A 25,427-nucleotide genomic window follows, 5' to 3' on the forward strand; every position below is an offset into this window, starting at 1 on the left:
CGACTTGACACCAAGTGCCAAATGCATTAGAACATCTCATCTGTGATATGTCGGGCTAAATCTTCACAGAAGAGGCGAGATCTTCATTTTATACTAAATGAACACTGCCTTCTTTGTTTGAAAGTAAAACCCTTGGGTTGAAAGTTTGCTTTGCTGTTTAATATTTGTAACACGTTCGGTGTACGTGTCCCGAGAACATTCGATCAGTACATATGAAAACGCTCTGAAGAAGGAGATAAAGATAGAGGCTTTGTACGTGACAATATTTCCCTCCTTCACAGAAACTGTGCGGTAATCAGTGGCTAGTAGTCACATAGCGATTGCTCCCTGGTCTCTCCCCTAAAAGAAACGAGGTCGATGCTCCTTCATGTAAGCTAGTGAGTGCACTCTATGTGCACGACGAGGCTTTGCCTTAGAGACGGGCAGCTCACCCTTCATGTCGTGAGCGTCCGGGTGTGCTCAGTTCGATCAACCCTCAACAAATAGTGTTTATTAGAACACAAGGAATACAAGTAAGACTTTGAAACCTTCTGTAACAGTCATGGATTCTGTTTTTATTTTCATCGGCGTAAACGATTTCAGCAGAATGAACGTTTTTTAAATGATGTAGGCGAACGATGCCTGAAAAGAAAAACATGTACATTAAAATTCTCTGAAGTCTGTTATTGTCTTTTCAGATGAATGCAAAAAGTGAATCTTAGTTTTAGCTTTCACTTATTATGTTCCTCTGAAAGCTAACATACATGAGGAAAGATTTCTAGTTTTTTTTATCTTTTTCTCGGTTGTCTTATAATAGCAACTTTATGTTTACGTTTGTGATGCATTGATATTGAATTTGCAAGAGAACTGCAACGGGCGGGTCTCGTGTGCGGACAAAATGAAAAGGCTCTCGATTCGGAAGGAGACACAAAATGTAGGTCGCTTCTAAAATAGAGCACCGCGTTCGTGATTACGCGCTCTCTAGTCGCGAATAAAACATTGACGTTCTTTGAGGCCTGCGAGCGACTCGGACCTCCACTCGCTCTCACACTTATAAACCTTTTAAAGGGTCTCAGGGAATAAGAAAATGTAATCTTAAGTTTTAGTAGAATCTATTGTAATTGTTCATTATTGAACGATTTGATATTGGATGCAGTAAGAATATTTATGGCGATATACTGAGAAAGATTGGATGCGGAAGGCGGAGGACCATTAATTGTGGCGGAGGACCGTTAATTGTGGCAGACTATGGGAGAGGCCTACATCCAGCAGTGAAGAGATAAAGGCTAATGATGGAGAATACTTAGCCTGAATTCTTTTTACCCATCCTTTGGAGCGCGGCTACGAAACTTCGATCAGTCATCAGAACACTGCACAGAAACCCCGGGAATGTACTCAAATCAACCGGTCAACATTCAAATAAATTTAGGATCGACCAAAAAAGTCACTGGACGGTTTTTTCTGCTTTTTGAGGGACTTGTTAGATATGTACAAGGTAAATAAATCTGTTTTAATTATACTAGCCCAGTCTTGAGAGCCTTTCTAAAATTGATAATAGCTCAAGTGATCTTTTTCTAATTTAAATATATAATTTGTATTGGCGTCTTGTCAACTGAACATCCGAACGATCTTCTTTTTCACTGAAATATTCCGCAACGAGCTAAAAGCAGTCTTCGCACGTCAAACAAACAAATGTTTTTATTATTATTTTGAGAAATTCGTGTTGGGTTTTTTAATTTTCATACTTTCATTTTAAATAATATATAATAGCTCCAAAAAATGTACACAAATTGTTAAACACAGTTGTAAATCCAACTTCTGTCTTAAAAGCTTATTGCATACATCTAATATGTATGCAATACGCAATATGCACAATGTACATAAAGATTTCATTGAACATTTAATTTAGATCAATCCTTGAAGCCTCATTACCAATCATTGAGTGAACATGATTGAGCCGACGTTATTTAAAATACGAATTAAAGGTTATGAATAAATTAGTAATGGATTGTTTATAAGTAAATTGAAATTGTTAAATTGAAAACATTTTCATGCAAAATTCTAAGCAGCCCCTTTCCATCATCCACTTTTGTTTTTGTCATCCACGATCTTTTGTCATGCTATTTAAAAAAATATTATATATATATATTGTTGGGTGACAATACTGCAATGCTATCGATCCAGCCTGAGATGTAAATATCTTGTTTTTTTGTACAACGTGTGCACAACGATGGTAAGACCTGTTGTAAGCTGGCACAGGGCACTAACCAGCACATTTCTGCTGCGAAGCAATCCTTATCCCATTCCGATGTACCAATACAGTTGAGATTTGACTGTTATATCTCACGGAGCATTCTCCAACCAACTAACGCCAGAGGGGCAGGGAGCTCGGCTCTTGAACGATACATTCTATTCATCTACCTGAAATTAGTAGTTTTGAGCAAAACAATATGAGAAGTATAAGAAAACAAAAAATCACTTCGAAGGCGCGTATGCAACAGCTGGCACTGAGAGGCGCTCGCACCTCACATAAATAATTACTCCCATTAAATGATTATAGTTTGATTGTATGTTTAGTCTCGTAATATAACCCGGTACACAATATAATCGCGCATTGTGTCCGAAGAGAATTCACAACACGCGTCAGTCGCCACAGCGTGCCGTGAGACCTACAGACTATAATCAATCCAATATCTTCACACAACATATACGAGTATGTACTGGACTACGTTGTAGTCAAACGAGGGCCTATGATCAATTCTCTCATAGCTTGTGTAATTTCTAATTAACTACGAGAGCATTCAGCGTGTACATAATATGTATACACACCATTAAGTATACCATACGACTTGTCGATACGACTAATCACATAGCGAATCCAAAGACGATTGTGTTTGTTTTGGGTTTAGTTTTAAGTCTTAATAATTTGATGTCATGACAACTGAAATAAAGACATAAGGCTTTTGGTTATTTACGAGTTCTCACGAGTTTTAATAGTGGTTTTATTAATACAATAGCATGGCTGCATTTAAGACGTTCTATTACCAGACCAGGAAAATATGGTGGAATCGAATTATCACCAAAGCCACTAAAGTGAAAGTTGTAAGAGAGCTCATCTTCCCCATTTTTCTATACGCTGCTGAGACCTGAACATTAAGAGAAAGTAAGAAAAAGAGGATAGATGCTCTCGAAATGTGGTGCTGGAGAAATCTTCCCCAAATAATCGCTGCAAATACGGTACCAGAACGAATCAGTCGATTCTACAGGAACTCGGCATCAAGCAGCGTCTATCTTCCATCGCTCAGGGTCGCATTCTCACTTTCTTTGGACATGTGTCGCGACGGGGCGACGACTCAGCTCCTTGTGATGCAGGGCATGATAGAGGGTACAAGACCGCGCATCAGCTCACCGTTACGACGGACCCACCAACTATAGGCAGCTGTAAACGGTCCCGTGAACGAGTGCACAAGAAGGGCCGCGGTACCCGACGAATGGCGACGTCTTGTGAAGCCCACCACCACTTGAACTGTTGGCCACGACCACTCTGCCAAGAGCACAAACGACTAAGAAAAGAAAAGTATCTGAAGATTGTAACTATGGAAGTGGTATTTCATGTATCTTACGCAATTAAGATGAGTAATTAAATGTGGCCTCGATAGTGGGTTTTGCTTCGGCTACAATTGCCGGAGGGGACCTCGGGCTCCTCACACCTCGACACGGACACAATAACCTCGCGGAATATTAAAAATCTCAAAAGATAATGTCTCGGTCCTGATGATGTTGAAGATGGGAGAGATTTTCTTACGTTTCCTTAATTGTTCCTCTAGCTTAACTAATATAATATACTACTCTTAAAACGTGCAGGTATAATATTTGAAATCTAAAATATAATTAATTTTATGTGTAAAATAGCCTACAGATAACAAACAAAACGTAAGAAATTATTTAAATTGGCGCAAACGGACAGGCGGACCCGCGGCGCAACATGAAATGAAACCCAAACAACAAACACACTTTTAAAAGCGCTGTTCATTTCTGATTGCACCCAAAACAGAAATTAAAAAGGCTAAAACCGTTTTAATCTTTTTAGATAATATTATAGAATAACTTAACAGTACAAAATGTAGATACTCGTTATCAGCTACAAATATTAGCGTCGTCCAACAGACAGTATAAATGTAATAGCGATACAACGCATTCACAACCACAATGTACTACGGGTAACGGGTCGTGAAATACCCTTAACAACTCTTTTAAAAAGTAATTGTACTCAATTAAAACTACTTTTACGGTTTGATTATGTCTACGACTCGCCAAAGCCACTGATTGTACTCTAAGATTAATATGAGATTCTGCGCTTCGATAGACGACTGCAATCTGCACGACCGCCTTGTTGTGTTGGGAGTTATTCTACATACTTAGCAGGGGATCCCACGATGCTAAATGAGGATTTATGGATTTAATCAAGCGTCACAGAGACTTATGGAAATCGTCAAATTATATTATATATTTTTCGTTATCCTTGAAATATTTCTGTCAATATAAATAAAACATTTAGCCTCACTCGAGAATGTTGAGATGACGTTGTTTTTACAACTTTGTAGCCTCCCCTTTCCTTTACATCACTCTCAATATTCCGATTAGTGGAATATACACTTTATATCACGTAGATAACTCGCCCTACATTAATCTGACGCGCTCGAGAATTTCTGACGATCAAAATTTTACTGATCTGATCCGTTGTCCTTGACGGGCGGCCATATATATGGGGCTCATATTTGGTGGAGGTACTTAACCGGGTACAGGGTATCCCCTGGATATTAATCTGCCGCGCTTTAGTAAATACCGAAATCCCCGCTCGGGCTCCCGTACTTGTGTTATCACTGTACGTACGTACGGTGGTGGCATGTTGCCGTGTTGCCGTGTCGCTCACTTTTGTTTCGAGGGATGCCGTACAATTCGATAATTAGGACAGAGTTATAGCAATGTAAACAGTACTTCGGTCTCAGGTCTCAAGGTAGGTTGCGAAATTCATATTGTAATAGGTGGGATAGGATCACGGATTGGCTCATTAACGGTGACGTGCGCCAACGAGTGCTCACTGCTCATGAGTTGTTCAGGAAGCAGCGGCACATGCGCGAACACTGAAACGAACAAACATTAGCTTACAATTTAATACGAAGCCCTGTACATTACGAGTATCCACAAGCACACATTGTACATTAAGCGGGTAATTTAGTTGCGGATTTTGCCTGCCTTCCCTTATCTCACCCCATTCACCTACTTTCCGTATCATCATAATACGTATTTTAAATTGTGTATTTTATTCGAATTTATCTAAAACTCGCGAGATACGTCAGATTTACGATAAGCGTTTTTTGATAAGATAATGATCGGCGCTTGTCGCGCACATTGGAACCGACTGCAGCGTGTCGTTACTTTATTACTTCATTACATACATACATACGCACATACATACATACATACATACACACAGTCATACTGTAATTAATGAATGTCGTTGAGTGAATGTCGTAGATGGAAGTTCGATCTCAGGCCACTCTTCTGTCTATGACACATAATTCTACTAATACAAAATACTTATGGAATTTAGCATTTTCCGGTAGATTGAGTTATCCCGCTTCTAAATTATTCCGCGTCTCTTAGTCGCATGATGTTCTTATGCTTTGATTTGTTAAGGATGATAGCTTTATTATTTACACACGGACAAAGTGGTTTTGAAGATGATATGATATGACATATTGTGAGCCAACACAAGTAAATAGTGGCACAGCAATCCGTACAAGAGTCTGCCGCGGAGCAGGCGTGTGTGGACACGTGGACAGTAGGACGCCCTGTCATAATTATGTTTGTTTGGTCTGTTAACTGATTGCGGGTGTCCGAAGACTTTTGGCGTTATCTTTTACAATTTGAAAAGCTTTGTATTATTTTCATTATAAAACTTCAAGAGTGATATCATTGGTAATTAGGTTATGCTACCGATGTGCAAAGTCGTTATTATTGGCAGGACACACACAAACATACAAGATGTGTTTACAAACAGCTGCTAATAGTTTTCAAAACATTCTCAATAAGGAAAACCTTTGTGAATTTTTTTTTTTTTTTTTTATTATTGCTTAGATGGGTGGACGAGCTCACAGCCCACCTGGTGTTAAGTGGTTACTGGAGCCCATAGACATCTACAACGTAAATGCGCCACCCACCTTGAGATATAAGTTCTAAGGTCTCAGTATAGTTACAACGGCTACCCCACCCTTCAAACCGAAACGCATTACTGCTTCACGGCAGAAATAGGCAGGGCGGTGGTACCTACCCGTGCGGACTCACAATAGGTCCTACCACCAGTGGTTACGCAAATTATAATTTTGCGGGTTTGATTTTTATTACACGATGTTATTCCTTCACCGTGGAAGTCAATCGTGAACATTTGTTAAGTACGTATTTCATTCGAAAAATTGGTACCCGCCCGCGGGATTCGAACACCGGTGCATCGCAACAACGAATGCACCGGACGTCTTATCCTTAAGGCCACGACGACTTCATTCGTCTCAATTCGTCTAGTTGAAATGTTCGAAACTACATAGCGCAGTAGTGCTTAGCTAACTCAGTCGATGGAGGAGCAGTTAGTCAAATGAGGCGCATTAGTGCATACTAGTGGCGTCGACTAGCAGGGGTCAAATACATGGTATGTAGTGTGTGTAACGTTTTCTTTATTGATATATTACATTTTTTATGCATAATTTATAAAAATATTAACGTTCTGCACTCCTTCTCTATATTCTCTATAAGTGTGGGAAATTTCATACTCCTCCGTCCGCGCAATTATCGTAAAAATGGGTACAAAGTTTTTGCATAAAGCTTTTCTGCGATTTAACATTGCGGTGGCATACTCCGTTGTTGTGGATGCAGCTCCCGAAAACACCCCTCAAAGTACATTCATATATTGGTAAAGAAGGTGGTCGTGCAGCCCAATATGAGAGTCATGTTATGTCACAGTTATTAAATTGAAACCCGCATGTAAAAAACGTTGCGGAGGTGACTAGGGATGTTGTTTATTATTACCTACATCATAATAATAGTTCGATAAACATTCCCTTTAAGTTGTGAAACTGTGAGCTCGCGAGTTTTCTGTTCAAAGTAAACTTGAAACGTAAATCAGTTTCACATCATTTTTTAGGTATAAATCGACTCATCCGCAGAACAAAGTCCGATGTGATCATAGAGCAAAAACGAGTTATATAGCTAGGCGAAATAAGGGATACGAACTCTACGGACGTGTGTTTTTGGAATTTTTGTATCTCATTTAGTTTCGGAAATATATAATTGAATAACGTTCTATCTGTCGTTAGCTCCGCATAAAAACGTACGGAGTGATCAAGCGCCGGCCCGCACGGAGCGGCCGCACTGTTCGTTCGTCAGTCCGGCCGCTGTTCGTTGGACTTGTTGGAGAGAAGGCGTCTTAGTGTCAAGCGCTTAGGTTTTTACTGTTTGACTTTAAATTAATAATGTAACACGTATTTTGCTCGATAAAAGATATTTTTAGACATGTCACGATCACGGAAAATGTTGAATATGCTTAAGGCTGATACAGAAGACCCTGACCTTAGTTCATCATTTTCTAATGTAGCCGCTGTTCATGTGGAGAAAAATGTAAATAATATTAAGTTGCCAACTTTTCAGTTGTATTATTTCATAATTCACACGCTATTAAGTTCTAAATTAAAAAATATTATCTATATTGCTTTTTTGTTTCAATAAGTGCTTGTAGTCGACCGATGTTTTTATAAGACGTTTTTTGACGAATAGGTAACGAAACGCATTTTTAATGCAAAAACACAATTGGCGTAATGCATATTCACAGGAGTAATCAATATTTCTATAATAATTAACTGTTAAAAATAAAAGCGTTATGAAATATTAGGACGATATTTTACGAACACTATTGAACCTCTAAGCGTTCTATGTGAATATGGGACATTTTTTTACGAACTCTGTGACGCGATTTGTTGGTTAGTTAGTAAGATGAGACGTTGTTGCTGGGATAATGAAATCAGTTAGGACGTTAATCGTGTAAAAAAGTTGTTAAATATAACGATTTTTTATTTAAACTTTGTTTAATTATTTCTGTATAATTAAATTGTTTTGCAAAACACATAAATATAAATAGTATTTTATAAATTGTCATAAAAATATGAGTTTTTTTAAATTTTCTGTTATAAATGATGATGATACCTGTAAGACATACAAACGTCACCTTTGCCTCCTGGACCAGTAGAAATCAGTCAGGAACTAGCTGATGTATTGAAAAAATGCTAGATTAAGATAGTGGGACCAAGGAAATTACCTGCGACAGCTCAGTACCTAATCTCGTGCCTGATGTATCTGCCTTGGATGCTTACAGCAACCAACCTAGTATATTTTCTTTGAAAGTGCCTTTAAGTTACGAAAATTTACCACATATACAGCTTGAAGATTTATTAGATCACCACAGATGTACTCCGTTCAATTTGGAACTGTCAGTACCAGCACTCATGCAATCTCCTACTAATATCCATTCGATCTGCAACACCGTATTCTGCCCTAATCATGTATCATGACCCTGAAAAATACAACACTATAAAAGAACGCCAATATCGTGACATTGTCAACTCAAACTTCAATCTAGGTTTTCATACTCCCAAAAAGTATTCGTGCGAGGAATGTCACGTTTTTCGATTGAATAAAAATCCAACTGACCAAGAGAAAGAAGCTTTTCAATAACACCAGACAAATAAGAAGGCAGGGCATTTAAAAAACCTAGATAAAAAAGATGTTGAGGAGTCAAACGGAAACATGGTTACTGCTGTTTGATTTTGAAAAGTTTTACAGTGTCCTCTAAGCAATATAAATATATTTTACTATAACAGAAAGCTATCTTCTTTTAACTTTACGGTTTTGGATATGGGTAAAAAGAAGGCCATTTGCTATTTGTGGGATGAATCTGTGGAAAAACGTGGAGCAAACGAGGTAAGCAGTTGCCTCTTAAATTTTATACAGACTAATGTTGAACAAGGGACCAAGGAGTTCCGCTTTTGGTCAGACAATTGTGCTGGCCAAAATTGTAATCGCTTTGTATATTCATTATACATTTATGCCGCAAAAAAGTTCAACATATACATTACACACCGGTTTTTACAGAAAGAGCATACCCAAAATGAGGGGGACAGTATCCACTCTGTCATCAAGAGAGCTTCTCAAACCAAAACTATATATACCCCTCATTAATGGCGTTTATTAGTAAGATGGGCCAAGAATGAAGGAGAACCCTATGTTGTTCGAAACGTAACCCAGAATGACGTATTCGACTTTAAAAGTCTTGTTAATAATAAGGTTTGGATCAAAGACATTAAGGGCAAGAAGATTAACTGGAACAACATCCCAACAAATTTGTTTTTGAAATATGATCTAACTCAACCTGATTATGATATTTTAGTAATTCGTAGTAATACGAGGAACTAGGTACAAGCTGAACTAAAAGCTGCATATTCTGGACCTATTATGATTCCTGCTGCAAAGTATAAAGATTTAATGGATATGTGCCGCTCAGAACTTATTCCCTTAGAGGAACTCCATACTTTAACTCTTTGCCACATCACATAACTGTTACTGCTTCTGAAGAATCGAATGATAATCTATCGGAATAATTTTATCTAGTGTCTGCTTCCTCTTTTTAGAGCTGAATTCTTCCTACTAATTTAGCGAAGCAATGTTAATTATAATATTTTATGTTTGTCTACATGCCATTTCATTGCTATTAAGTATGTGCACCAGTTATAAGTCTAGGTTACTATGTAAGACTGATTGATTAATTATGAAGGCTGATTATTATAGATTAGTGATTAGTAGATTAGTTCTACGATTAGTGAGTAGATAGTTTACTGCTGGTAGGACCTCTTGTGAGTCCGCACGGGTAGGTACCGCCCGCCTATTTCTGTCGTGAAACAGTAATGCGTTTCGGTTTGAAGGGTGGGGCAGCCATTGAGATATAAGTTCTAAGATCTAAGTATAGTTAATACTGAGATCTTAGAACTTATATCTCAAGGTGGGTGGCGCATTTACGTTGTAGATGTCTATGGGCTCCAGTCATCACTTAACACCAGGTGGGCTGTGAGTTCGTCCACCCATCTAAGCAATAAAAAAAACTTTGATACTGCTGATTTTAATGTTGTTATTATAAAAAAAAAAATAGTTTTATTATCTTCGTCCGCGTCTGCGTCCTGCAATGTTCTAATTGATACATGAACTTGTAAGTTTTTTTGAAATTTTTAGTGTTATGGTTGCTGTTTATGATGATTCTTTATACCAGTTTTGAGATTTTTTCACTTAATAAACTATTTTAAATAATTACTATCTTTTTTATTTAGTTATATAGGAGGGCAGTGATGATATGAGGAACGTTATGTTTAAATATTTCAAGGTTGCTATTTACGTAGGACTCATTAGTAGTTAGTAATTCCGAAGAAAACCGACTCATGTTAATATAGAACGTCATTTAATTTACATGTGTCCATAAAACAACGTGTAACGTTCACTAAGGACCCTCGCTGTTTTGCCATAAAACGTCTTAAGTTAATATAGAACTCACTATCTCCAGAAATAAAAGAATAACAGTTATAAACTACACAGTATTTAACAAAGCTGAGACGTAGTAACGACATACCAAAAAATTTAAACAACAAGTCGCACCGTTTAAAAGTTACACAAGTCAACAACTTCTTTAACCTCTACTGAAAACTATCAATCCTACAGATAGGACTATATTCTGCGGATGAGTCGAAATATCGAAATGTGGGAAATTTCCCGTAGAAAATTTTTCTTGATTCTGAATTTTTCCACAACCACATCGTACCGTACCGTTGTGAACCATCTACAGAACCCTTGATAGTATATTGTCCGTAGCGCACTTGTCCGGTTTTTTATTACTCTCGACTAACTACTATTTAGATTAGCCACACAATTACAGTGACAACATTCAAACATACACATCGGCGCGGTTTCATTTATAATATTTGGCAACGTTTCAATGATTAAATGCGTCCCGGCTAACCGCACTCGTGTTTTGTTTTGTATTTTCATTATTAGTTAACGGCGCTGGAGCTGGCTGGCTGCATGGCGGTCGTGCACCGCGCAGATTGTCCGACTCTGACACAAGTAACTAACTACACACAATCGAGTTGTGTTGTTGGAATTAATAGGCGGCCGTTTTGAACAATGTCAGGCAACTAGATCGCACGCGTTATTTTTTAAACCCAGAAAATATTTTCGTCATTATTTACACTCATTTTAACCAAATACGAAAACACGCTTAAGTTTTTTTTTTTTTGGTCACGCCACGTACTTTATTTAATTTCAAATGTAAAAATAAAATAAAACTTCTTGTCATTTCATTTGATACATCAGAGCCAGTTATCGAAATCCGTTGACGTCTTTGATAAAATTACACTGAAATCAAGATAAAGACCTGAGAATGCGTCGTTTTCTAATCCCTCCTCAATCATAATAGTGCGTAATTTGCTGTTATCACTTATCCAACGAGACTTCCTAAATTAATACTCCACAGCAGCGAGTCGAGTGCTGCTCAACGTCTTTGGAAACTGGACGTCATATTGACACAGGCAGCGCTGATCCTGCTGTTCGGAGGGACTTAACCAGAATAGTTATATCACGGGCTCACGCGGGGTCGCTGGAGTCGGGGGACCGCAGACCGCGAAGCAGTAATACGTTCCAGTTTGAAAGGTGGATCAATTGTTTAACTATTGAACTGTGACTTATACTCATGGCTCACGGTGGGTGGCGGCATTTTCGTTGTTAATGTCTATGGACTCCGGTAAAACACTGACACACACACATACTCAACACCAGATAGGCCATGAGCTCGAAGACCCATGTAAGCAAAAAAAACACGTCTGTTTTATATTAACAATGGGCTGGACAATTATTGTGTGCCAAGTCAACTTTCTGGCAGTGCCGCGGTACTGTAGTCCAAAATGTAAAGGAATGTTGAAATTTGTTATAAAGATTACTTTTAATAATGTAATGTAGATGACAGCTGAATGCTGACCTACCGCAGGTGAGAAGTCTCGACCAACTTAACACAACCTGTCGAACAGTTCTCTGAAAACATTCATCATAGTAATTAGATATCATCCATATCATTTTCAGTTCGACACCTAAGTATTTTCATTCATGATGACGTACCTGATGGTCTGTAGTCCGCCATATCTAAATTGAAAGTATTTACATGTTCAATATTTAATTGAAATTTGTAATATTTAAGTTATAATATAAGTGTAATTTGGTAGAACGAACCCATTCATTACGTGAATGCTTTCAGATTTATTAATTGTTTACATCCACGGATTGAATCTGTGCCTTGGGTAATAAACACAAGTGCTGTACGGTGCAGTATGGCGATGCGTCGGACATTCCAACAACGAATCGCCGGTTTTACAGCAAAATAGTTAGTTCAATAAAAGAATTCTTTTTCAAATACTTTTAGTTGTTTGAACGAGACGCTGTGACACTGTTCCATTTCAAGAAGGTTTCCGCGTTAGGATACTTTTTTTTTTCCTACCTAAGCTGAGAGCCTTGAGAGGCTATATCAGCGTAACCTTAACTAGTAGGTGAGCTCCCGGGCCTCAAACCTGACGACGTTGCTAACACGAACCTTAGCTAGAGCCGTGCTTTGCAGAATCTACCACCGGATCGGAAACGCGACCCACTGAGAAGATCCGGCGAGAAAATTAGGATTCATGAGCGTCGATTTCCAGTATAGTCTTTACCTACAAAGTGACACCCGCCTTACTGTAAACACTACTTAGGTACATACATGCGTAGCGTACCTGAGCGCCCGTGCACCTCTGCACCTGAGCACCTGTGTGCAGCCGTATTATAGGCAACGAGAAAATGTATCCTCAAAAACCACGACGACTCCAACATTTAAGGAGTGTCTTAACACATTTGGATTTATAACAACAAATTATTGCTCCTAACATAATAACGCGGTCGTAGTGTAGGTATTAATTACTGCATGGTTCAGTTTTAGTTAAAATGAAGGCAAGGTGAATGGGCACAAGCTAGTTAGTCACGTGCGCTACGTATCAGAACGCTCGATTTATTTCAGCGTTCTGCCTTTCTGCGCTTCTGCGTGCTCAGTGCATGTGTGCTATCAGTATATAATGGTACAGTATATTACATGTAATGGTTCCCGCGCACCATCGTTAATTTTCTCCGCGGCTTCGTACGCCACGGCACAAGGTCGCGCTGCATCGCACTTGCAGACCGCGGGAAGTTCCGCTAGTCTAGCTGTGAACCGGTTACTCATGTGCTCGCTCTCCTCTACCCGCCGCCGCCGCCGCCGCCCGCGGATTACACCAAATTATGTCATACTGGTAATAATGACAACTACTGCGGTGAAGTTGTAAACAACGTAGCTAGTGTCGCCATCTGCAAAGTGCCACCTGATACAAGCACGCGGCCTTCGAGCGTGTTCGTCACGTGCTGCTGCATTATCTGTTTTACCGACGGCGCTGACCTCCGCCAATAGTAGAGCGAGCTGTTGCGTCGACGGCCTTAACCTGACCAATGGAAGGGTAGAACACTTCGGTCATAGCGCGCACATGTGACCGGTCATTATTTTCAGTTTTAAAAGTTTTACCATAGTTTTTCGTTTTCTTTTTTAACTTATAAAGTTTTCATGCATCAAATCTCTTCTCTTCACAACAATTAGTTATCACTAGTACGAATATGAGCAGATACGGTAAGTTAAAAAGTAGATATCACTTTTACCTTATTTAGTGGAGCTACAGCATCGCCATCACCGGATAATTATGGAACTAAGTTGTCACATGGCAGCTAGTTGGTTTCTCCACTCGATTCTAGATGGCGCCAGCCATTCGTATTTTCCCGAGCGTGTTGATGTTACTGCATTTTGTTCAATGAAAGTTCATTAATCAAGTATGTCATAAATGATATTAAGGTATCATGCATCATTGTAGGGATATAAAAAAAATCGTTATAACTATTTAAAATTTAGACACATTCAATGTTTAATATTATCTTAATTTTATAAAGTTTTAAAATGTCTTGATATACCTACATATTATTATACAATAAATATACTGGTAATACGGTAGAACTTTACAATTATATTCCCCCGGCTTTCGAGCGCCTCAATGCTTCCGAACATACTACGAGTACATAATCTATATATTAATACGTGAAGCAAAAACTTCGTACCTACCCCTTTTTACGAAAATTGCGCAGACGGAGGAGTATGAAATTTCTCACACTTATAGAGATTATAGAAAAGGAGTGCACAATGCTAATATTTTTTAAAAATAAAGCATGAAAGATACCTTAAATCAATAAAGAAAACATTACACACACTACCATGTATTTGACACCACACATATAAATATACTCTTTGTTTACTGTCAATTGGGAAACTTTTGTTATTGTTTAAAGTCTGTGGTCGAATTGAAAATAGATTAATATTGTTTGTCTTTAATATTATTGATTTATCGTGCAGTTTCGGCGAATACTGTGATTATGTTATTGATATATAATAGTGTTTAACAATAGAACCATAATAATGTTTAAACTTATAATTTAAATTCATTATAGTCGAATCTCGACTATTGGGGGGCCCCTAGCGATCATTAATGTGTGTAACAATTTGATTTTATTTGCATTCACCTTTATTTAAAATTAAATTTTTAATTTTTCCAGATTTCCTGAGTCACGGGGCTAGTTTCAACAAAAAGTACGGTCAGTACATCTCATCATTCATTTTTATTCGCACCTAAGTTATTAGGACACTAGAACGTGTCGTGAATAAATACCTACTAATAAAAGTTTCTCTCAGAGTTGCAAGGCAGCACTTTATTCTGTGTTAATCCATGTCATTCATTAAACAGACGCTTTTCAACTTTTCTGTTTTTGTCTCTGTTTTGTCCGGTTCTTTGTTTCTGCAAATTATAGATAATACGCTTTATGCTGCCAATTATACTGATGTTTAGACAACGTTTTCATTATTTAACTTCAAAATAAAAAGGAACTAAAAATATCGATCGACGATTACTTTATCTTTAAGATGAACGAAATAGTTTTATGAAATGTAATGGCGGTAAATATTAATAGAGCCACATAATCAGCGCTCTGAGACTAGTTGGACCAGAAGTCTATCTAAAGATCCACTAGATATGCTACCGAGGAATTGAAACGGTCTTATAGGGATATGAGCTTATACGATATCAGCTCGTAATGTTAACTCGTGACTGGAGCGTGGAGCGCTCTTCGCCGATGACACCGCCATCTACTACTTGTGTAGGAAGAAGGCGTTGCTTTATCGACGACTTCAGACCGCAGCTACCACCATGGGACAGTGGTTCCGGAAGTGGCGCATCGACATCAACCCCACGAAAAGCACAGCGGTGCTCTTCAAAAAGGGTCGCCCTCCGAACACCACGCTGAGCATCCCTCTCCCGACTAGGCGCGTCAACACCTCCGCCTCCGCCATTCGTCCAATCACGATGTTCGACCAGCCTATACCGTGGGCCCCGAAGGTCAAATATTTAGGCGTCACCCTCGACAGTAGGATGACATTCCGCCCTCACATCAAGACGGTACGCGACCGTGCCGCCTTCATTCTAGGACGTCTCTACCCGATGATATGTAGGCGAAGTAAAATGTCCCTTAGAAATAAGGTGACACTCTACAAAACTTGCATACGCCCCGTCATGACCTATGCAAGTGTAGTGTTCGCTCACGCGGCCCGCACTCACTTAAAATTCTTCCAAATTATTCAATCGCGTTTTTGCAGGATAGCCGTCGGAGCCCCGTGGTTCGTCAGGAACGTCGACCTCCATGACGACCTGGACTTAGAGTCCATCAGTAAGTATCTTCAGTCGGCGTCGATGCGCCACTTCGATAAAGCGGCACGACACGAGAACCCTCTCATCGTGGCCGCCGGTAACTACATTCCCGATCCTGCGGACAGAATGGAAAGCAGTCGACGTCGCCCAAAACACGTCATCTCGGATCCTCCCGATCCACTAACGGTGCTTTTAGGTACTTCAAACACAGGTCACCGTTCTCGTCGAACCCGTCGCTTGCGACGAAGGGCTCGACGAGTAAATTAACTCTCAGACACAGCCCACTGAGTTTCTCGCCGGATCTTCTCAGTGGGTCGCGTTTCCGATCCGGTGGTAGATTCTGCGAAGCACGACTCTTGCTAGGGTTCGTGTTAGCAACGTCATCAGGTTTGAGCCCCGTGAGCTCACCTACAAACGTTAGGGTTACGCTGAAATAGCCTCTCAAGGCTCTCAGCGTAGGTAGGAAAAAAAAAAAAAAAAAAGTTTAGTGGGTGGGTCCTAAAATCCTTGGGCCCGCGGTCTGCTCACAACACCATGCAGATCGTTGAGTCTCACATACCCCGCGCGCCCCTTTTGCGCGGGGACCTCGTAGGAGGTTCGGCCCTCTACCCGAAAAAAAAAACTCGCTTTCTTTCCCTGTCTTCTCACTAATACATATATTACTCGTAACACGATATATACATAATATATTATCACGAAAATAATTTAACGGTTATTTAAATTTAAACATAAAACGATAGACTACAATTAAAAATTAAGTAAGCTTGGTAATGTAATCTGGTATTTACTGTTCGTAAACCATCACGGGTGTAGGTTTCATTATCAGTTACGGTTCGGCCGCGCTGATCTCTTGAAGATGGTGTCTCTATCTGTCCCACTCTACACGATCAAAGATGTGAATTAAATTTTCAAATGCATTGGAATGTCGGATATCGTTCTGTGTAACTATACTGAGATCTTAGAACTTATATCTCATAGTGGGTGGCACATTTCCGTTGTAGATGTCTATGGGCTCCAGTAAACACTTAACACCAGGTGGGCTGTGAGGTCGTCCATCCATCTAAGCAATAAAAAAAAACCTATCATTGTTCTGTGGATGAAATAAACAGAGTGGACTCTTACACGTCGTGCTCTTGTACTCTACTCTACTCTCTGCGAGCCTCGTTTGAAGAAGGACATGTCATAGCGAGAACACCGTAGAAGGGAGCTAGCTGGGTGGTACGTGGCAGAAAAGTTCTTTGGAAACGCTATCTCGATGAACGCAATGGTTCCAAAAAATATGGATGAACTCTGCTTCGGTGGCGGGAGGTGTGATGGTAAAAAGGACATGAGGGGAGCATCTCGACTAATTTCTCAGATCACTCCCCATGGAACATACGGTACAAAATACAGAGAAAACTGAAGTCCCTCCGTAGACCCAGAGGTTCTAAGCGATCCGCGGGGTCTCTCTTTTAATTGCACTGGTTCGGTGAACGAGTTCATGACCCACTCAATGTTCAGTAGATACTGAAACCCACAGACACCACGACGTGCATGTCACCGCCCTCATCAAGATAACATATGACGTCGAAGCCTCAACAGTATTACATAACAGCTATCTGAGATTTACAATCGAAATCCCTTGCACCGGTATACTCTCAGACCCTACTCTCTAGCTCACGGAAGAACGACACGGAATGATCCTGTGAAATGAAAGTTTTCATGAATAGTAGCAGCAGACAGCTATCCAAATCCGACCTAAATCCGACCTACGCGTGTTTAATACCGAGCGTATTACAGAGCGAAACAAAGGTTCTGGTAAAGCCAGTTAACGACACCTAAGACCGATGACGGCAGAATCATTTCATCTCAATCAATATTGAATTCTCATGTAGTGCCTACTGTAGTAAAGTCTGGTTGCAGCGCTGCAAGACCAAGGTCTGTTATTTTGATCTGAATGCAGACTTTCTCAACAGACTCGACCTATTTTTTCAAAAACTGCTTTCGATTCATCTTCAATCTTCGTGTGTACGACCATGTTCATATCCGATCCTGTGGACCGAATGGTAAACAGTTGACGTCGCCATAAACACGTCATTAGGGATCCTCCCGATCTATTAACTTGCTCTTGCTAGATAGAGCCCGTGTTAGCATCACCTCCGGTTTGACCCCGAGAGCTCACCTACACGCTAGGGTAACGCTGATATAGCCTCTCAAAGCTATCAGCATAGGTTGGAAACAAAAACCACCATGTGGCTGCCTTTCGCAATCGGTCTAAATTTCCCCACTCTCGCTACTTGTCTTTCCCTTTCCTCTTCCTCTAACTCCTTACTTTCAGTACCTTCACTCTAGTCATGACAGAACGTCACGTTCATCTAACAACTTCATTCTTTATTGTCCTGCCTCACATCGTTCTGACTTTGTGCGTTCCTCAATGCGCTCTATCTTGAGATCAGGACCATTACTAATTGTGTTATGTTCCGATTGATAATTCGGTAAATGAATTTAGGCAAGCTGATATTAGTTATTTACTTCAATTCTGGGCCTCAAAAATAAATATGTAGCATAAATATACTCGTATTTAGGTACATATGTATTAAGTAAATTTATATATTTCATATTTATGTATTATAATATACTATGTATTTATTAATAAAATTATAAAGTATTCTATGTATGTATTTATAATAATATGCTTGCTTAACGAATATAGTACTCGTATTATATACCGTATAATGATCATATACTTTTCCTTTAATTTATCATCCAATATCTACATCTACTACGTTTTTAATACGCTTTTATTAGCTTTAGACGTATGTATGTATGTTTGTAACGGAATCTTTGAACATGATTTTGACCCCCTTCAAAACGTCGGATTAACTCGAAATTTGGTATACTTATTAAGAAGCGATGACAACTCAATATTAAAAAAATAATAATAAAAAAATTGAAATTCAAATAAAAAATTACAAATTAATAATAGTTTAAAAAACTAATAAACTAAAAAAGCGTGGGGTGCATGGTATCGGTAGTTATAAATATTTTATGAACAGATATGAGTAGAAGGGTTATTTTGATAATATCCTGAAAAATACCCCACGGTTTTTTTACAATAAAATCATTATTTCTTACACTATTTTTAATTAAAATTAATTAAAACTAAAAAATAGAAAATTAATTCAAATTAATTTTCTATTTTTTAGTTGGATTTTCTATAAAAGTGTAAAGGACAATGCCCATTTTCTATGGGCGTTTGGACCCCTAAAAAGTTGTCTGTGATGATGGTTTTATCTTAATTTGATAGACAAAGAAATATCGTTTCATATTCAGAAAACGATTTTTATATTCTCACCCAGGTTTAAGAGAAATCTGTTTTTTCTCCTGCTAAAATTAAGTTGTTAATTGTTTTCTTCGAAATCAATAATTGCTCTCATCATTATTTACAGTATTAAATAAGTTAATTGTGGTTAATGTTGCTAGAAATAAGCCCTTACGTATATTTTATTATTAGTACATCCTCATAATAATAATAATATGAAATGAAATCCGGAAGCCGGCAACGAAATTGTTGTTGTTGTTTTTAAATTCGCCAATAGGCAGGCAAAGAGCGTAGCCTATACAGCCTAGTCTGTCGTAGTTATATTATTTTATGTCAATAGAAAGCCGGTGTATCTCTTTTTATTGCTTTTTGGGAGTTTTGACGTCAACTCGATGAATAGCACATTGAGTGAGCGTGAATTTCCGCAGACCTTTTATCTTGAAAAAAAAAAAAAAACAGTCACTGCTATGTAAGCCACAGTTTTATTCCAATGCCTTAATAATTGTGAACAAAGATTATTGATGTTTAATACACAAAACAGCACCCAATTTGTATATTATAACATCACAATAAACTATTAAAAAAACATTAAAATAAAACTTCAAGTGACGCTTCACTCGGGTTGCTGCCAAAACTCTCTGATCATATATAATAAGAATAGAGTAATGGTAGGCCATTGAGATTTTTACTAATGGAATCATTAATATCTAAAAATATTAAATAATTCATGGTTTTAAATAATAATTATTATTACAATACATAAATATTGAATTGAACAACAATAAACTAAAAAGTCTGTGAATTATAACCATTAGCTATTTTTTTTTATTTGTTGATCAAGTCACAGACAACTCTTTCGTTTGTTAGCATATAGGTTTACTATAAGGCTGTATGGGCTAATTTACCCTTTGCCTATTGGCGAATTTAAAAACTATGGCACTCAGTTTTGGGATGTTATCAAATAAGTAATTTATTTTTTTGTAAAACAATGCTAGGGTGAAAGAAATGTTGATACATAAACTAAACAACATGAAAAAATAAGGCATAGTTTTTCAAGTACAAATAGTTTGGTCATGAAGTTGGCCCACTTTTGGGCATTGTCCTTTGTTAGTTTTTTTTAACTATTATTTATTTATTTTTGCATCACCTTTGGTCGACTGGTTCTTTCCGCATGAAGCCCGCCAATGTACTTTAATGTACATGAAGTTAATTATAATATAATAATAAATAAATAAATTATCCCTCGTTCTCTTATCGAGGCGTCAATGTGGTCGGTTCTCACTGACGCGATGACGGACACGCACCGATCGTCATCGCGTGCGTGTATGTTCCGCCCGATAAGATCCTTCTGATCAGTGATATCATTTTGGCTACCTATTCGCCGGTACCCTAAGGGACTATTCCAGCTTTACGAGGAAGAGTGGGTAAGCTCACGAGCTCAACCTGTGAGAATTTGCTAACACTAGCCCTAACAAGAGCTGTGCTTCGCAGAATCTACCCGGATCAGGATCGTGACACACTGTGAAAAATCTGGCGAGAAACTCAGTGGGCTATTTCTATGGGTTAGTTCGCTGATCGACGAGGACGGTGAGCGGCGCTTGAGAGGCCTAAAAGCACCGACGGCGGTTTTGCGTTTGCCCCCTCGCCTGGGTCGATCTCATCTTTGATATCGTCGCCTCTTAACTCCGATGTATGTCCCGGTCATAGTCAATTATCGGCGCTGCTCAGGCACTTGCGTTCCATCGAAGTATCGTCATTATGTGCTCGCGCCCCCATCTCCGAAGCAGTGATGAGAGCCCCGGTGTATTGGCACACGCCGCGCCACGCGCTCCTTTGCTCGTAGCGGATCCATCGGCGCTTCCGTCTAGTGGCGTCTAGACCCCATCTATCCCTGTTGCATGTATTTGAAATGAAAATTAAACAATACATTTGCAAAACAGAACATACGACTTGTAATATTCCATCTGTAATATTCCATTTAACGACATATACATTTTAAATGTACTTTTAAAAATACGTATTCAACTAAAATTTGAAGTTTTTGTTCAACTAAAAACTATAATAAAGGATAGATTATACACATTCATGTGGCGTACCGGTACAAATGAGACGTCGAGCGCACGCCCGAAGGTGGATTACACAAGGTTGTGTGGTGGTGGTGTGGTGGTTGTGTGGTGAATATACACCGACAACCCATCGTCGTTTGAGCTGAGTCCCGCGGCGAGTCAGTCCATGAGCGATAGAAGTGTATTTCTCCAAAACACAGAGCAACTATTATGCTCGTATTATACATTGAGGTCGCTTATTAAGTCACTCATGAATTGAGACGACACTTGCTCGAGCCGCGTGACTTGGATCATCATTTAAATTGTTTTCAAATTTATTTCGTTTCGAATGCAGCACGTTACTCAGAAAATACGCAATCTACGAACCGATAGAATATATTCTATCTATAGATTTTGTTCTATATTAATTGTCAAGCTTAGATTTTATTATGGAGTGGTCTGAGAGATCACAAACTTATTCAATAATTCATCTTTGTTGTTGCGGCCGGCAGATAATCCGATATTATACATACGGGGCCGTGTGTGATTCGTTGTCTGCCAACTCTGGAGACGCACGTGTGATCTCCGTGGACGAGCACAGTCGTCTCGAACGGCGGGCTGTGCGATTCTAAAGTGAGATCACGGATTCATTAATTAATCAATCATAAGAAGAGTCAACTCGCCTGCGCCGTGAGAACCCGGAGACAAACAAATCGGTCAGTTGCACTTTGTGGATTGTTCGATGAACGTGATGAAGGCTGAAGGAGAGGTGACCCAAGTCGGCACCGTCAATGAATGCTTCACACAATCTCCAACATTTAACCGACTGGAAGTTATTTGTTTGCGCAAACATATGTATGTTTACTTTTTGTCTTCGACGTTTTATTGAGTATACAACAATAGTCTATCCTGGATTTGTTTCATATTTAGAATTGATTGTTTGCTGTACACGGAATGACGAGCTTATAGCTCACCTGGTGGTAAGCCTTCGGCGGACCTATCACGTCACAATTCATGAGGTCTTTACATTTTCACACACGAGGCCGAAGTATCATATGTATTGGAATGGCGGGTTCCCTTCGTTGACACTGGTGCGCTGACTGCGTCGCGATTAATCAGGATGCTGGTACCTATCCGCGTGGGCCCACGTTGCGCCCGAACTTCAATCATTATGTGAATATCCCCTGGGTAGTCGTTGATTAGTGGGTAAGGACACCGACCCACTGCCAGGCCACTGTAGGCAGCCATTAATTTACCTAATGTAACGCATATCCAGTACCATTGCTGCTCCGGACGCACCGCCGATTAGCGCTACCCATGCGGGCGACCAGTATGCGCTGAATACTTGCGCCTAACAAACACCACACTGGTAGAAAGTGAAATTATTCCGGATAAACAGTTCTGCGATTGTTTTCCAATACTACGAGTATGTACAAACGTGTTCATTTGATGAGTAACAAGTAAGTAAACACCTGTGTCGAAAATACAAGTATACATAAGACCACGTATTCTTTTTTTTTCCTACCTGTGCTGATAGCCTTAAGAGGCTATTTCAGCTTCGCCCTAACGTTGTAGGTGAGCTCGCGGGGCTCAAACCGGAGAGTTGCTAACACTGACCCTAGCAAGAGCAGTGCTTCGCAGAATCTACCACCGGATCGGAAACGCGACCCACTGAGAAGATCCGGCGAGAAACTCAGTGGGCTGTGTCTGTGGGTTAATTCGCTCGTCGAGCCCTTCGTCGCAAGCGACGGGTTCGACGAGGACGGTGACCGGTGCTTGTGGTGCCTAACAGCACCGTTAATGGATCAGGAGGATCCGTAATGACGTGCTTTGGGTGACGTCCACGGTTTACCATTCGGTCTACTGGGTCGGGTATGTAGTTTCCAGCACCCACGATGAGAGGGTTCTCATGTCGTGCCGCCTTCTCAAAATGGCGCAGCGATGCCGACTGCAGATACTCACTAACTGAATCGAGCTCCAGGTCATCGTGGAGATCCACGTTCCTCAGGAACCATGGTGCTCCGACGGCTATCCTGCAGAATCGGGATTGAATAACCTGAAGGGATTTCAAGTGGGTGTGCATGTAGATATTTCCAGACTAATTTATGTAAGTATTGACGTATTAAAAAGTACGCTTATAAAGGTTCCGTCCCCTAGCTAATGTTATAAATAAACGCTTGTGTTGCAATTTGACTTTTGTTGTACAAATATAGCTTTAAGCTCGTTCAAAGTTTGAGGCAACAAGAAGCCACAGTAATCACTTTTGTACCGTTTTTAGATACTTTTTGTTATTTATATAATTTCACGTTGTTTGTCGTTGGTACAATGCACGTCAGAGTGAGTTTCCAGTGATTAGTGATAGAACTCGACTACTAAGGAGGAGTCAGGGTTCGAATCGTGGTCATACCTAAAGCTTGTTCGTACCTCCAATATGTTTGAGGTGCTCGTAAGACAAGATATTGTTAATTTAGGTTGTTTTATTTAATTTTAGTAATTTTAGCGTCGTAGTCACCTCGTAGCACGACCCTGCTACGAGCTACGTCGCTACGCTCACCCGGCCAGGCGCTCAAAGTATTCCGTCTGACGGCGAGCCTACTTATTCGGATTTGTTGTTATAATTAGTGACGAACACTTGACCAGAGTCAGTTTTCGTAACATTAGGCCGTAGAACGCGACAGGCAGTCCGGGGTGTTCATTTCCAGTTAGAAGGGCACGTGACCGGGCCACCCTCTTCCTTCTTATCCGCGGCCTGCTCCCTCCCGAATAAACTTTAATAACACACAAAAAAGACGTGAATTGACGGTTTGTTGTTTTAATCTACGAAAGTTTATTTCGGATACATTCTATTGATGCTTCTAAAAATAATTAATAATAGGCTGTGAAAGTTAATTAATTCTTTATCTTTGAGACATGAGCCGAGCACAGCGTTGGATGAATTGCACTGTAAGAAACAAAGTACTCGCGTTCTTAAACGAGGCGCCCGCTAATTTGCAGGGTTGATCAGATCTGAGTGCACACGTGCAAGCGTACACACTCGCGGACCGGTTCGCGGTCGCTGTCTGTCCTAGCAAGCAGAAGCGGCGCGGCACTGGCGACCTGGTGCTCGCCGCTCGCTCGCTCACTTAACATTTCAATGAACCGGGCACCAGTCTTCGCACAGAAGATTCACGACCGCGTATGATCCTCTCGACCGGTTTAAGCAATCTTAATTGACAAGAATCAATTCTAATATTATTATCGAATTAATTACAAGTGAATGAATATCTTGGGGTTCGTTTTGTCGCGTTCTGAATGTTCGGGAGATGCGTGTCGTCAGATCGGAGGCGGTGTGGAGGCGAAGTGGCGAAGTGGCGAAGAGGTGACACGTGCTCGGCGACGCGGAGAGCGAGCAGGCACGTGAGCACGTGTCAGTGGGCGCGCGAGTCCGCCGGCCGCCGCAATCCTGCCGCGCTTCGCGACCACGACGGACGCTTCGTTCTCCTCGAGCAACCGTAGCGAGTTTCGCTTGACCAGCAACTATTGAGTGCGCCAGGGCGGAGGACGGTGGCGCGTGCCTGCGATGCTGGCCCGCCCGCCGCTTGGACCGACACGGCTATATCGACATGGGCACCAACTCCACTGGCTGCTCCTGGTCAGAGCCCAATTGCTTCCTGCCACCGCTGCCGCCGCCGCCACTGCACAAGCCTCGGGTGCCCTACCGACATCTGCCAGGTACGCGTCGCTCTACAATACACTGTGCATTTCGCGGACATCACACCGCGCCGGACTAGTGATACTGATAAGCGACTACGGCGCTCAACGTAAACATGTTTGTTTATACACATATCACGCACGCTGTATCGCGCACGTCTAATTAATATATTACAAATAATATAATTGCATTAGTTGCAATTGTGGGTCGTTGTTATCGCGCGCGCCTTGTGATTCAGATGTCGGTTGTTAACACTGGTGTAACGATCTAAAATCGCCCGGCCACAATGCCTTTTTAGCCACCCCTTTTTTATTTTTTATTTATAAATTATCATTAATTATATTACGCCGCCACTAAATTTAAAATAATTTTTCCAGATATCAATTATAAAAAAATAAAAATTATCCAGCAAATTTTTTTTTACGGACCATTTTGCGTCCCCCTGTGAGTAGTGGCCGGGGCACGCTGCCTCCCCT

General features: G+C 40.1%; 1 protein-coding gene across 11 annotated transcripts in view; it reads left to right on the plus strand.

The window, feature by feature from the left end:
• Window positions 1-25,427, plus strand: part of Pdp1 (PAR bZIP family member Pdp1) — a 157,464-nt gene that overhangs the window by 86,028 nt on the left and 46,009 nt on the right. For 4 of the 11 annotated variants that reach the window (XM_089732133.1, XM_089732145.1, XM_089732143.1 and 1 more), the window contains one exon: window positions 14,770-14,808. The exons of 4 other annotated variants lie outside the window; for them this stretch is intronic. In XM_089732133.1, coding sequence (XP_089588259.1) covers window positions 14,770-14,808 — 39 coding nt within the window. Of the gene's footprint in view, window positions 1-14,769; window positions 14,809-21,270; window positions 24,972-25,427 lie in introns of those variants that run through there. 3 more of the 11 variants (XM_089732115.1, XM_089732172.1, XM_089732178.1) reach the window with 3 other exon arrangements.

This window comes from Bombyx mandarina, chromosome 01, assembly GCF_030267445.1.
Source record: "Bombyx mandarina strain Sakado chromosome 01, ASM3026744v2".
In the NCBI taxonomy this organism is placed as follows: Eukaryota; Metazoa; Arthropoda; class Insecta; order Lepidoptera; family Bombycidae; genus Bombyx; species Bombyx mandarina.